Source organism: Cebidichthys violaceus, unplaced genomic scaffold, assembly GCF_023349555.1.
Source record: "Cebidichthys violaceus isolate CVI_PGR_0920_01 unplaced genomic scaffold, fCebVio1.0.p SCAF_22, whole genome shotgun sequence".
Classification (NCBI taxonomy): Eukaryota; Metazoa; Chordata; class Actinopteri; order Perciformes; family Stichaeidae; genus Cebidichthys; species Cebidichthys violaceus.
The window spans coordinates 2,537,352-2,551,415 of record NW_027176395.1 but is presented as its reverse complement, the minus strand read 5'-3'; the positions used below and the strand labels follow the sequence as shown (position 1 = coordinate 2,551,415).

Sequence of the window (14,064 nt, the reverse complement as noted above, 5' to 3'; positions counted from 1 at the left end):
CAGGAAGATGCATGTGGTGGTAATTACGGAAAGCGCTGTGGACAGTGTGAAGCATGACCTCATATAATTCTTCTGCCTAATGTTGACAACGGGAATAATTACTGGAAATGTGGTTATCCTCTAAATCCACCGCCCTGGTCAGCTACATCAAAACATACCCGCACTTTATGTTCGCTATTAACTGATTTGTTTTCTCCAATATCAAGGTCAATTAGGCCACTAATTCACTTTTTTACATAAGCATGGTGGGAAAGCTCCAGCTCATTCTGCTATTGCGTTGTTGCGGATGTATTTTATTCCCTCAGCAGCATCACCGATCACTTACATAACAAGTGAAAAAAACATCCCGAGAAGCTCTCACCTCCCGATTCAATTTGTGATTTTCGGTGATATCAGACGTCAGTGTGACTCATCTTCAAAGCACTCCTGTCTCTTGACATTACGCTCGCCCTACATTTTCCTATTATTGGGACTGCTCGTTTGTTGGAACGTTTCTTTGACATTTGCAGCGCACATAATCATAACAGTATGAAAAGAGCTTGACACCTATAGCACACAGGGCCACAGTCCAGGTATAAGAAATAAGGACCGTAAGAGTCCAAACAATCATTTTTCACATTTAATTGATTCATTTTATATTCTATTCTATTTTACTTATGGAAATGCATCTCCCCAAGTGATGGTAAATAGGAAAAAAAAACGTTCTGATGAATGCAACTCTGATATTCAGTCTTATGTTCCGCTATGTTGACTCTCTATCTGTCTGTTTGACTTCAGAGTATTTCAGTGAAAAAGCTGCCCGCTGTGGCTGGAAATGACGCTAATGAGAGCAGTGAGAGTAAACAAAAAACAATTAAGTTGTCGAAAACCCAAATAATGAACGGAAAGACAGTAAAAACATTCAGTGAAGCGAGGGCTGCTGAGTCAGTGATGAATCTCTGTGGGTTCAACAAAGGCCCACAAGTAATCATCTGATCCCACTGTTAAATGATATAAAGACTAATGATTAAAGCTGCTGTAGAGAGGTTGCGTTTAAGAAAAATGTCCGCCAAAAGAATCATATGCAATTTGTGTAAATGTGAAAAAATTCACAGAAACAATACAACAGAGGACAAAACCTCAGTTTGCTCAAAGGCAGCTACACCGGAAACTTACGGTCAGAGCTGAAGTCATCTATCAAGATTATTTCTTGGATCAGCGATGGAGGACTTCGCATCAGGACACTGTGAGCGAGAACAACAGAGATGGAGATCAGAAAAACACGACTGGACGTCGCCGTTCTTTTGTCTTCCTTGTGTTTTGTTACCTTTTGATGGTGCGAAGCAGAGTGGAGCGAGCCTCGTTGTGGAACGTGATGATGATGCTCGTGGAGGGAAGGTCTGTGTCATAATTCAGAGAGGCACACCTACGGAGAGAAGAAATGAACCACACATTGATCGCACAGCAGGAGAAGGTTTACATTTCTCTACAGAAGTCACATTGTGTGCGTTAAAACTGTCACATCCGGTCTTTAAACACACACTGTGATTAGCAGCGGTGCCCTGCGGAGCCGCCTCAGCATCGTTGCTGTAGGATATGGAAATGTTTCGTTGCCAAGCAACAATTGCACAGACTACTGATTCCCTACTTTATTCTGCTGCCTGGAGCCGGGAGCTTTAAGCATGGGTCAGAAGCATAGATTGTATAAGTGGACGTAGTCTCTTTTTTTTTTTTTGGGGCCGGCCTCATCTTGGTTTTGTTTGTAACCAGAAAGTGACACGAGAGGTTGGAGCTCAATACAACCAAGGCTGAATAAGGTATTCTAGGCGGCCATAAAGGTTACGATGAACTTTCATGAACTGAAAACAAAACAAGGACAGTCACCCAGTCATTGTTGGCGTTTAAAGTCCGCGTCGTCATCCAAATCCCTCAGAAATCCTAATCCCTGTTAGATCACCAAAAACACTTCTATTATAACATAATTTTTCTCAACATGTGAGGGAGTAATTTCACCCTCAGTTGTTGGAAACCGGGCAGAGAGAAACAGTTCTTAAACATAAGCCTCTTGGTGTCTGAATCCGGAAATCAAAGCACGTGTTTATGTTATTTTGTCCACCCGCTGTGTCTGATGGATACAGCCTGGAGTGAACCCAGCAGTCAGGACGCTCAGGTCCGGCTAATGCTGCGTTCCATTACGTCTTCCAGTAGCGCCGGGAGCTGGCTAATGGGATTCTATTAGATGGAACAGGCGGAGACAAAAGCATATGATTGGTTGACGCTTCACCGCGTCATTGAAGCGCTGCAAAGAGTTCAGTTCAACTTTGATTTGCAGAGCGTCATCACTTTGTAGCTTTACGTCACCGGAATGTCTCTGTGTCGAAGCATAAGACTTCAAATCACCCTATTTCACGCTTGCACAACCTTTAAGTGTACAAGACAGATTTTGTTTTTCCAAACAACTCTAAAACCCGTGTGCAGCTCAAGCAAGATTAGTCCTCGATCTCCAGACGTCGTTAACCCTGCTCACCTGTAGTGCCGGGTGTCCCTGATGGCTCGCTCGCTGCCCAGCCGGTCGCTCTCCTGCAGGTTGAATGCGTGTTCTCTGTAGGGGTCGTCCCCCGGCTTCAGCTGCTTCCCCGCCAGGTAAGCCTTCTCATCGAAGCCGCCCCAGCAGCTGGCCCTGCTGCTCGGGCCGCGGGGGCTGGGTCACCTGCAGAGGACACAACGAGGTGTGTTTACGTGTTCACTTCTGCTAGAAAAACAAGGGTACACGTTCAAAGCAATGTGCTACAGGAAATAAATGATAGAAATTCAAGTCAAAAAAAGAATAAATGATTGTAAAGTGAGAATGTGGATTAAATGACAAAACACTCTCTGTCGCTTATGTAAACACAGCAGCATGAATTGTTTTTGGTGTCAACACTCCACTCCCTCAGTTTTCAAGACAGTAGTCTTCTGCCACATCTATTGTCATGTCTGCATCCTCATTATCATGAAGGGATATCTTTATATGATGTTTTAACTGTCTGTCAGAACAGACAGCATTTCATTTTTTTTAAATGTCGCTGTTAGTTTTCAATATATTTCACATTTCATCTTGGAGTCAAGCAAAAATCGTCGAACATAGTCTGGTTCTAGTGTCTAACATGGGATCGGTTGTTGTTTTTCTTGGTTTTGTATCTGTGTAAATAGAATATCTTCAAACTGGGAACGTGGGACGGGCATTGTCACTATTTTCTGACCTTTTACAAACTAAACAAAGATCCACAATGAAAATAATTGTAAGCTCCAGACAACAAACCAATGTTTTCAAAGTCAAAAATGAGCTTTCACACTCCACAAAGACACGAGAAGATATCAAATGTTTGGGTGTTTTTTTCTTGATAAATGACTCAAACGATTAACAGATTATCAAAATTGTTGCTGATAAAATTCCTGTTGATCAACTAAATGATGAATGGCAACTGGATCTTTTTTTTTTGACTCTCCTTCCCACACACATACTATGGCAAAGTGCTGGCCTGGCCATTGGGGTTTAAAGTCTTGCTCAAGGACACTTTGACATGTGGACAATTGGAGCTGGGAATCAAAAAGTCAACCTGAGATTAATGAATAACTCACTCTGCCTCCTGAGCCTCAACAGCCAGATTAACCAATAAATTGTTCCACCTCTATATTCAGGCAATGTCTGAAATGTCTTAAATCCATGTACAACAAGTCCTCTGCTCTGCTGTGCCGCTGCCCGCACTGCAATCCTGCTGCAACACTGCTCGTCTGAGAATTAAACCATGTGTTTTTATTGCACTCACGTTTTAAGCCAGCTGAGGAAAAGTATCAGCCGAAATCATTAAATGTAAATGCTACTTTCTTATCAGGTCTCCGTGTCAGCGCTAACGAGGCAAAAAGGGATGGGCACTCATCAAAACTAAATACACACTCTATAAAATCCTCAGTAATTAATGGATTTTTCATGGGAGTGCATGGGAGGTAAAAACAGCCAAGGAATCGATGGAAGCAGATGAGAGTAGCTGGCATCAAAGAGGAGCAACAGTGAGACGGACGGATGGAATATAGAAAGGAGAAAAGATGAAATAAAGGGTGACTCTTCGTTCTGTGGTGCTTTATTAAAGGTCGGTGTAGCTGGAGGATTTATAAAAAGCTCCTGACCAGGTTCAGGTGAGAGTGACCTCATTTTCAGTGTCTCCGGGGAAGCAGCGTGAACGCTTCAAGGATTCACACACAAACATGTCCGCAGTGCAAGATTAACGCTGATGCCACTGTGTTACCTTCACAGACCAAAGCTCCAAAAACTCACCGAACACTGCCGACACAAAGCAAGTGGTGGAAAGTAAATAAGTACTAAATCCAATTTTGAGATACTTCCCTTGAGTAATCCCATTTTCTTCTACTTTATACTTCCAATCCACAACATTTTAGAGGCAAATATTGTACTTTTTACTTCACTACATTTGCTAACTTTATTTACTGGTTAAATTTAGATTAATAACACACAATATTATCAGAATTAAATGATGATGTAATGTATTGTTATAGATTAATGTTATTGGGGATAATTCATAGGTTACCCAGCATACACGCTTACACTTTGCCCTACATTAACCAGCTTCAACATTAGTGACTGACAGATGAATGCGTCAATAATTATAATCCAACAATGTCACAGATATTATATAGTACTTTTACTTTTGGTGCTTTATATTAATGCCAATACTTTTCTACTTGTATGCTTGAGTATTTCTACACCGTGGTATTGTTACTTTTACATTAGTGACGTTAAAAGATCTGAGTCAGTTAGCAGCTAGCTAATTCCTCCTCTGTAAAAAGCTAATGCTAACTGTTTGCTGATATGTTTTTAGAACACAAAATCTGTAAATGCAGGTTTAAATCATCCTGACTTGTACAACAAACATTTGCCGTCTATTTCTTTGGTAAAGGAGGATTAAGAGACTCCTTCATTCATGAACAAAAAGGTTAAGGTTAGGCTACTTAATCCCAGTGTTAGCAACATAAAACCCAAGCTACTAGCTTCATACGTTAGCACTTTAAACAAAGATCTTAACATTTTTAAGATCTCCTGGTGCATTTTCTTAAAGAGACAAAGATTTTCAAAATCCACTTGTGTGTGTGTGTATATATATATATGGGATATTTATATATAAAGGGTATAGATAATAGGATATTTATATATCCCATTATAAACACATGATAAAATACACATACAGAGAGATTCATCATGACTTTTATAACAGTTACATGACCAGCTGATCCCAGTGCTGTGTGGGAAAAGAGATCTAATTAGCGCCGCTCTGTAAATAGCGGTTGATGTTCAGCAGAATGCTGCAGAGGAAAGTCTCTCTTTTGTCAGCTCTGTCAGTCCTTTATAATAGAGACGTAAATTTAAAGACAAATAAAGCTTATTATTCCAGTGGTTTCATGTTGTTCTTCTCATATTTTGTTTGGCCATTTCCTGAAATTCTTCTTGTATTTTATGTGCACCTGTGAAGCACCTTGTGACTTTACTTCTTTGCTCAACAACACCATGTGCAAACCGATGCAGCAGCAGATGCTTCATCTAATGCTCAGGTTTACTTGGGAATTAAACAAATAAAGAAGAGCTACACTTAACTTCTTAAAATAAGGCTTCTTGGGTGTCACTGTTCATTTCAAGAGCCTCTCCGCTTAAAGGTGCAGTGTTTAGGGTGGCATGTCTACCAATAGAGCCCCCAAATGCTACACACGGTAGCTTTAAGTACAATAAAGAAATACAATTTTCCATCTACTCAGATGTAGAGAGATGTCTAATTACGTAACTCTTCTGCGTGCAAAAAAAAGGCTAATTATAATGTTAAATTACCAAAAGACACAACTCATTTCACCATCAATTTACCGCCTTATATTATATTTTTATTATTAACTTGTTCAGTTTTATCTTTTCTGACAGCAGCAAAGAGCAGGAAGGCAGCAGAGTCCTGCTATATTAACTGTGAAGCCTTTGAAGAAGAGGAAGTGTTGATTATATTTTATATGTTTAGCAGTTATGTGATTAGCTCCTCTCATCAAGCTTCACATTATCACCAACAGTAAACACAATTAAACAAGTCATTTTTTCCACAGTAACCTACATTTCGTTTCACTGCTATGCATAGTCATGACTCTCTTTCCAAAACCGTGTACTTCATATCCCTCGGTAATCCGCAAGTATTATGATGACTAAATATTTAAAGCTACAAAAAAATGACACTCCAAGGATAATATGAGAAACATTACAAAAAAAGCACGGCGAGGCTCGGCCCGCTGAATTAAATATGAAGCTCGTCTGGAAGATGAACACGTCTGCTGGCTCCTTCACGCAGAATTAAAAGAGAAATCACGTCCAAGTCAAATCGACCCGATAGGCCGGAGAAGAAGCCCCGCTGTGGCTCTGAGTCCTTTTCATGATCTATTCACAAACTTATGTATCTCATGCCAAAGTTACTGTAGTAATGTGTGCAAATAGACACCTTCATTAGCAGGTTTCTAAATGTGTTGTGGCAAACCAACAGCTAGCATTAATAAGACACAAACACATGAATAAAACAATGTTATATTTCCTCTTAACCCTTTTTGACGGTTACTAACTCATGCTGGGCCGCTAAATTCTGTTTAAACCCTCCAAGAGATTTTTTTTTGTAAATTGTTGTGAAGATCCCAAAGCTTCCAAAGATAATGAAAGTCTGACTGAACTTGGAGGGAATATGTATAAAAAGAGGCAAAAAAAAAAAAGCATTTGGAGTCTTGGTTTAAAATATTTCACTCACTGTAAACTTAAACGCTACTTAAGTGGAAATAAAAGGAGAAGAGTGCATGTTAAGGGGTTCATTTCAGAGGCTTTCATTCTCTACTTTCATTCCATACCGGACAGTATTTACAGATGTCCTCCTTGAAATACATCAATGCATTAAAGAGTCCATTCTCAGATATAGCAAAGTAAAATCAAAGATCAGCTTAGATATGAGTACTTCAAGTACATTCTGCTGATCATACTTTAATGAATGCAGGACTTTTACTTTCTGGAGTATGTTGATGTTCTGTTAAAGGATCTGAAAAATTCTTCTATTTCTAAACTAGAGGACATAAAGACTTGACGCCAAATGAACATGATTATTGCATTAAAATAATTAAAAACTCATAATAATCAGAGCTTAAATGACTAAGAGGAACGATGTGTTTGGGTACAACACAGTTACCATGCCGATGCCCCTCCAATGAGGGGCTTTAATCCATTGTTGTACAGGCACATATGACTGTACAGCCTAATGGAAAACTATATAGCTGAGCTAATCCTTGTTCAGACACGATCGCTGCGGCACATTTAACCCAATTCTCTTGTGAAGTGCCGTGTTGATTCAAACAATTGTTGCAGAGTTAGTCAGAAAGTTTGAACAATAAAAGCAGCAGTCACACCCAGATCTGAAGACGTGAAAGCAAACAATAGATCCCAAACTTAATGTATAACCTTCACAGTACGTTGTATCTGTCCTGGGAAAACCAGGGCAGGATTTCAACAAGCTGACAAACTGATTAGCTGGATGAGGATCTGTGGTCCGGTGTTTACAACACGTCCACAGCTGATGTGGAGAGAGAGCCATGACAGCAGATGTGCAGGTCAGAGAGACGGCTGATTACTGTGAATGTTTCACAATAGAGTTCGACTGACAAAAGTGTTCACGCTCACTCTGTCACTGCGGAGAAAGAGGCTGAAAAAGCTGTGGTGGAGAAATTAGACCACTCAGCGCAGGAAATGAGGGGGAAAACGTGGAGCCAGTGCAAACAGATTTCACAGATGATGTCATTAGTGAATCAAACGCCGCTAATGAACGGCCTTTTGGGAAAAGAGGGACGGAGAGAGAGAAGAGAGAGAGAGAGGGAGGGAGAGAGAGGGAGAGAGGGGAAGCGAGGGAAGGACATACTGTGAGGAAAGTAATGAATGAAAAAAAGAACAAAAAGAGAGAAGGGAGGGACAAAACAAGAGACAGAGACAGAGGGAATAAATAAAGAAGATGAGGATGGAAGGAAAGGGAAAAAAGAAAAAAGATGGGAAGGACAGAATGATAGAGGAAAAATAAAAAAGAGAAAGAATAAATGAGGGCAGAGGGAAATGAAAGAATAAAGGGAGGGAAAAGAACAGACGGTTTAATGAAAAAGAAAGAGAGAAAAAAGAACGCAATGCGCATGGATGAAAGGAAAAGGGAAAGAATAGGGGAAAAGACACAATATAGGGAAGGACAGAGGGGCAAAAGGAAGACATAAAGGAGGAAGAAGGAAATCAGAAAGACAAGCAAAGACAAGCAAAGAGGGACAGACAGAAGGAAAAAGGAAAATAAAGACATAAATAAGGGAGGACAGAATGACAAAAGAAATAAAGAAAGGAAACAAAGAAGAGGACAAGGGAACGAAGGAATAAAGAAATAAAAAGAGAACATGTTGAAAATGAGGGACAGAAAAAGAAGAATGCAGAGAAAGAAGAGCAAAAGAAAGACAGAGATAGAGTCCTTCAGTCTTTGTGTACCAGCCTCCTCCTGTCCAAACTGTTGGACTCTGTGCCGAGCTGGCAGCCGGAGAGCTGCAGCTTCAGATTACCAGAACAAACTACAGCGAGGAAATCTCAGTTAGGTGACGAAGGTGAACGACCCCGCTGGGTAAAAAAAAAAAAACACTCGGATCCAAAGTGTACAGTTCAAAGAACCATCTGATTAGCGGTGGTGTCTGTTTGCGGTTCACCAGCAGAGATGATACACACTGATTATTCAAAGCGCTTCCACATTTGTTTGCATCCTCTGATCACATTGTTGGCCTCCGTTCGACTGCGTCTTCGAGCTGGAATACCGCAGCAGCAGCAGCAGCAGCTCCACCGTTTCGGTTTTAACCCTCGAATCATGATTCCACTGAAACATCCTGACATGTTGACACACATCCTCGGCCAGCTGAGACGGTGCTATCGGTCTAGTAAACTGAGAAAGAGGCTCCAGTGTGTTGCGCTTCCACTGGAGTCTCCTATTGGATATCTAATTGATTCGTCCGTCAGCTTGGTTGCAGCAGAGGGAAAACAGAGAAGAATTGATTTATGGTTTTTACTAAATGATCTCCTATTTCTCAGAGAATTTTAATTGGAGTTACTCTCTCACGTTTACAGTCAATGACTCTCTCTGTGTCACAGATTTATTTCATTTATTTGATTTTTGTACCAGTCATTGAATAAAACTATTGCAACACATCGCCTTGAGCTGTGGGACACTATAACAGACATTTTACACAACATTTTATTGACAAAACAATAAATCGATAATGAAAATGATCGCTTGTTGCCGCCATAGTTTGTAGTAAGGCTCCCATAACTGTTGTGTTCATTATTGGTTGTTCAGTTAATGCAGACAGATAAGCATTTAGATTTTTCCGAAGTGCAAGTCCAACTGTCCAACTGTCCAACTGTCCAAACTGGAACATATTCAATAAAAAAGATGATGTGAAACAGCAGAAAAGCAGCAAATCCTCACATTTGAGAAGCCGAAACCACAAAGAAAGCTTCCATTTCTGCTTGATAAATGACTTAAATCAATGTTGACAGTCTGTCTGAGAACAGATCGATTATCTGTCAGCACAGGAGTCTTCTTCACTTCATCTAAATGACTAAAAGCTACAAGCTACAGGTCTGGTATCTCCCTCCACCTAATGCATCAGAAAAACCCTGCAGCCAGGTAGACCAGATCTCCTAATCTGAGCTGGCGTGGACCCAGAAACACAAACACACACACACACACACACACACACACACACACACACACACACACACACACACACACACACACACACACGCAGACTGTGTGTCTATGTGCTGCTGTGTTGCAACTTGGCAGGATTACTGCCAGCCGAGCCCGACGACCAACACACCTCCAGTTTCAACATTTACCAGAGGTGCTTCTCACCGCTCCGCCCTGGAGAAGGCAACAGCGGGCGGACACAGACCTGACAGAAACAGGCCGTTAATGACAGACCGGAGAGCAGAGGACGCCTCCTCTCGTGCCCTGTCCGAGCTGGGGGGGGAGAAAAAAAAAAAAAAAAAAAAAAGCCCGTGTTTTTACTCCTCACACGTGCGATCCGAGGAAGCTCTCAGCATATAGCGCGGTTTACGAGGCGTTTGCGCACTGACGCACTGGACTTATGGAAAGCCTCTTACGTGAGTGCTTGAGGTTCTCACGGGTTCGTGGCAACACCGACAAAACATAAGCAGAGAACAGAACCGAATGTAGAGTAGTGGGAGAAGAACCCGTGGCTGCGCAGCGGGAGGTACGATAGGAGTACGATGCGCGTTAAAGCCGTACGGGTCCTGCAACAGACACATCCCCCCCCTGCTGTGACACCCAGCTGATGTGCATCCTCACCACCACCACCATCATCATCACCCTAAGGTTTCACACACACACACACACACACACACACACACACACACACACACACATCAACATGCAGCACACACTCTCCTGCAGCTCGGCGCCTCCAGCGACAGCCCCCCCCCCCCCCAGCCCCCTTTCTCTCTCTTTATCACCCCCCCACCCCTCGCGCTCACTCACTATCAGCGGGATGGTCCTGTCGTCCCGGTGGATCTCCAGCCGACCGGGGACCACCTTCTGCCCATGGCCCCCCCTGCCGCGGGTCTGCGACGCCGACGACGACGGCGACGACGACGACTGGGGCTTGTTGTCCTGCCACAGGTAATAAAACGTCCCCAGGATCCACGCAACGGTCAGAATCGCGATGGCGTTGGCCCGTATCCTGCGCATGGTGAGCCCATACGGAGGGCTCCGGAAGGCGAGCCTGGCTGGTTCAGGTCCGTCCGCGGCAGAAGGTGCTGCAGCCTCCCCGCCGGTGGATGCTTTGAGTCGCAGGCAGCTGCAGACAGATCAGCGTCTATCTTCTTCGGCGAACAGCCGCGCGCTGCCTCTCTGCTGGGATTTGCGCACCCACAGAACCACGGTCCTAGCGCCGAGGCATATCATCCTCCTCTACACACACACACACACACACACACACACACACACACACACACACACACACGCCAGCCAGCCATCCATCCATTGGCTACATTGTTCAATCTGCATCTAGCAGCTGAGGTCATTTCAGCCTCGCATAGGTGCAGATCAGACGGGAGATGATGATGACAGATACATTTCTCTACTTGTGCTCGTGAGTACTTCTGAAGCGCGTGATCCCTCTGCGCGTCACTGAAGGTGTTTAGTAACCAGAACATCACCTCTTTCCCTTTAGGGCACAGAGACCTTCCTCTTGTCTGCATTAAGAGCAGTATACTGTACTTAAGGTGTTGAGGTACTTGTACTTCGAGTACTTCCATTTTCTGATATTTGACTACATTTAAGAGGTACTTTTTAAGGTACTTTTTGCTCTTCACATGTATTTGATATTGGAGATTTTACACACATATCAGTTTATAAAGTGATGCATTGTTACAAATTAAAGTCTATAAAGCTCGTATCACTTATTGCAACTATAAGTACATGCATAAGTAATACTTTTGATACTGTAATTAGATTTTGTTGCCCTCAGTAATTAACTTTTTGGATGCAGGACTTTAGATTTTAGGGTCTGAGTGCTTCTTCCACCATTGATTAAAAGTCAACTTGACAATTAATGGCTTCCTCAGCTGTTTTGTGTTTTGACTTGTCCTTTAGATCCTTTAGATGTGTTCAGGTTAACTGTGTGTAAAACGAAGGAAGGCAACAAATTATGGAAAAGCTGGAAAAGGCAAATTTCAAGATTTGAAAAATGACTTAATCGATAATCCAAATAGTACATTTTCTGTCATCGTCGAAGCATTAATTAAGTAATTAGTAGCAGCTCCAAAATATGTATGAATCTCATGCATTTTTTTTTTTGCATGTAGGTTTTTGATTTGTTTTTTTTAAGGATCCGTTCCCCCAAATTACCCAAAAAACATAATTTCCACCCACCTCAAGAATCCATGCTCATAGTTTTGTTTTTATTTGCCCTGTTTGTAACACATCTGTTCATGAGATTTCTGCTTCCATCTCATTCAAATTCAAGTGAATACAATTGAACTTGTGGTCTTCCAAGTTTTCAAAAAGCACATTTAAAAAAAAAACGTACTGGCAGCATCTCTCTCCACATGTGTCCCTGTTACCATTTACAATCTTAAAAAGGGAATATTTCCTCTGTAATGAAAATTAAAACCTCGACTAATGAAACTAAAACAACCTGCATGGCTACACACCACAGAATATATTGATTTCAGTGAAGTGACCCTTTAATATCTTCCATACTGCTCCCCCTGCAGCATGAATCAAAATAGAAACGTATTTACCCTCCCTGTATAAGAAGAGCCATTATTCTGCCTATGCATTTTGAATTATACATTTAAATTAAGAGCCTGCAGCGCGCGCCGAGCATATTAAGCAGCTGAATTGATCATGAAGAAAAGAGGATACGCAGTCTTTGAACATCAGCGTCATGAATATTCAACTTCTCCTGAGATGACTCTGGATTTGCGCAGATGACCTCTGCAACTATATGACTTATTCAGTGTTGGAAATAAATCAGAGGCGTTAGAATAAAACGGCAGAATACATTAGACTGAGAGGACCCCCCCCCCCCCCCCCCCCCCCGCTCCAAAACCCATAGCCTGTAAATGGCTGCACGGAGCGGTAACACCCCAGAGGCACAACAAAGCTGAGGAGGCTGAAATATTCTCATCTTATTCTGGTGGAAGGAACATAAAAAACAGCCCACAGCATGAGCTCATCCAGCTCCACCTAGCAGCTATACACTGAGTGTGTGTGTGTGTGTGTGTGTGTGTGTGTGTGTGTGTGTGTGTGTGTGTGTGTGTGTGTGTGTGTGTGTGTGTGAGGCGTTCACACAGCTGGGGCCACCAACACAACATCAGGAAATAGGAGTGCCAAGTTTTCCCTCATCAGAAACATCAAGAAACCCGATCCAGAGTCCGCGGGGGGGGGGGGGGGGGGGGGGGGGGAGCAACAACTGAGTACAGTGAAATCAATAAATGAATGAATCCATCTGCAGCTGCACACTGTGACGTCATTCATCTGTGATGCATTTAAGGCCATTATTTTCAATTCCACGTCCTTTATTGTTACATGCCCAACAGCAAGAGAGAAGCAGTCGTTGGGGGACGAACGGCTTGGATCTCAGGCTCCCTCTAACAATGTTCATTAAGTAAAAAAACAAAGTGAGAATCTAAGACACATGGTGCAGAAGGGTTCTCGTGATGAAACACCAACTGCTTTATTTGTAACAGTTTTCATAAAAACTGCATCATGTGATTTTTTTGGGGGGTTTTTTGCACTTATTTAAAACAGTATTCTACTTTTAAAAAGTCCGTCATCAGGTGAAGGAAATGAAGCTTCTCAAGTTGCCGCACTGCATTCTGGTCTATTGTGGCTGCGGTCCAAGTTGATATTGTTCTCTACTATGTTCCTTCTCTTATTGATTTCTGCTTGAGTGGTTATTGAATGTTGGTGCAAACGGTGGAATCTTGAAATAAATCTTTTTCTCTTTGATTCTGACATTTGATTAAAAAGTAAAAAGAGCATCCAAAAGAAAGAAACAAAGAAAATGTACAATGCAGTAGAACGTAACGTAAAGTAATTCACATCTGGCTATGGGATACTGAAGGTGACATATGAAGCAACATGGGAGAAAAAATGTCAATAAATAAATATAGAAATAAATCCTCGGTTACATGGTCACAACTCAGTGTAACATCCTGACATTTACTGATGTTTTATCGCTGAAAAACTCCTTTTATATCGAACTCCTTCGCTGCTAAAAACACATGTTGTTGCCTTTATTCCATCAGGAATCAGAATAACGCAACACCAAGCAACAAATTAGGCCCAGAAATGAAGGATGCGTCATCAATGACGGTGTAAAAAAATGGTGGCGTGGTTTAATATCAAACGTCATCCGTTCGAAAAAGAGCCTCTTATTTTAATCCCCACATACAAATGCACTGAAATCAACGAGTCCAACCGGCTG

General features: G+C 42.0%; 1 protein-coding gene across 1 annotated transcript in view; it reads right to left on the bottom strand.

The window, feature by feature from the left end:
• LOC137877842 (polypeptide N-acetylgalactosaminyltransferase 16-like) overlaps nt 1-11,053 on the bottom strand; it is a 32,145-nt gene extending 21,092 nt beyond the window's left edge. Inside the window, 5 exon segments of the mRNA XM_068717994.1 lie at nt 1,156-1,223; nt 1,307-1,405; nt 2,507-2,646; nt 2,648-2,689; nt 10,608-11,053. Of these exon segments, the coding sequence (XP_068574095.1) occupies nt 1,156-1,223; nt 1,307-1,405; nt 2,507-2,646; nt 2,648-2,689; nt 10,608-10,817 (559 nt within the window). The 5' untranslated portion in view covers nt 10,818-11,053.
• Nucleotides 11,054-14,064: the final 3,011 nt, after the last annotated feature.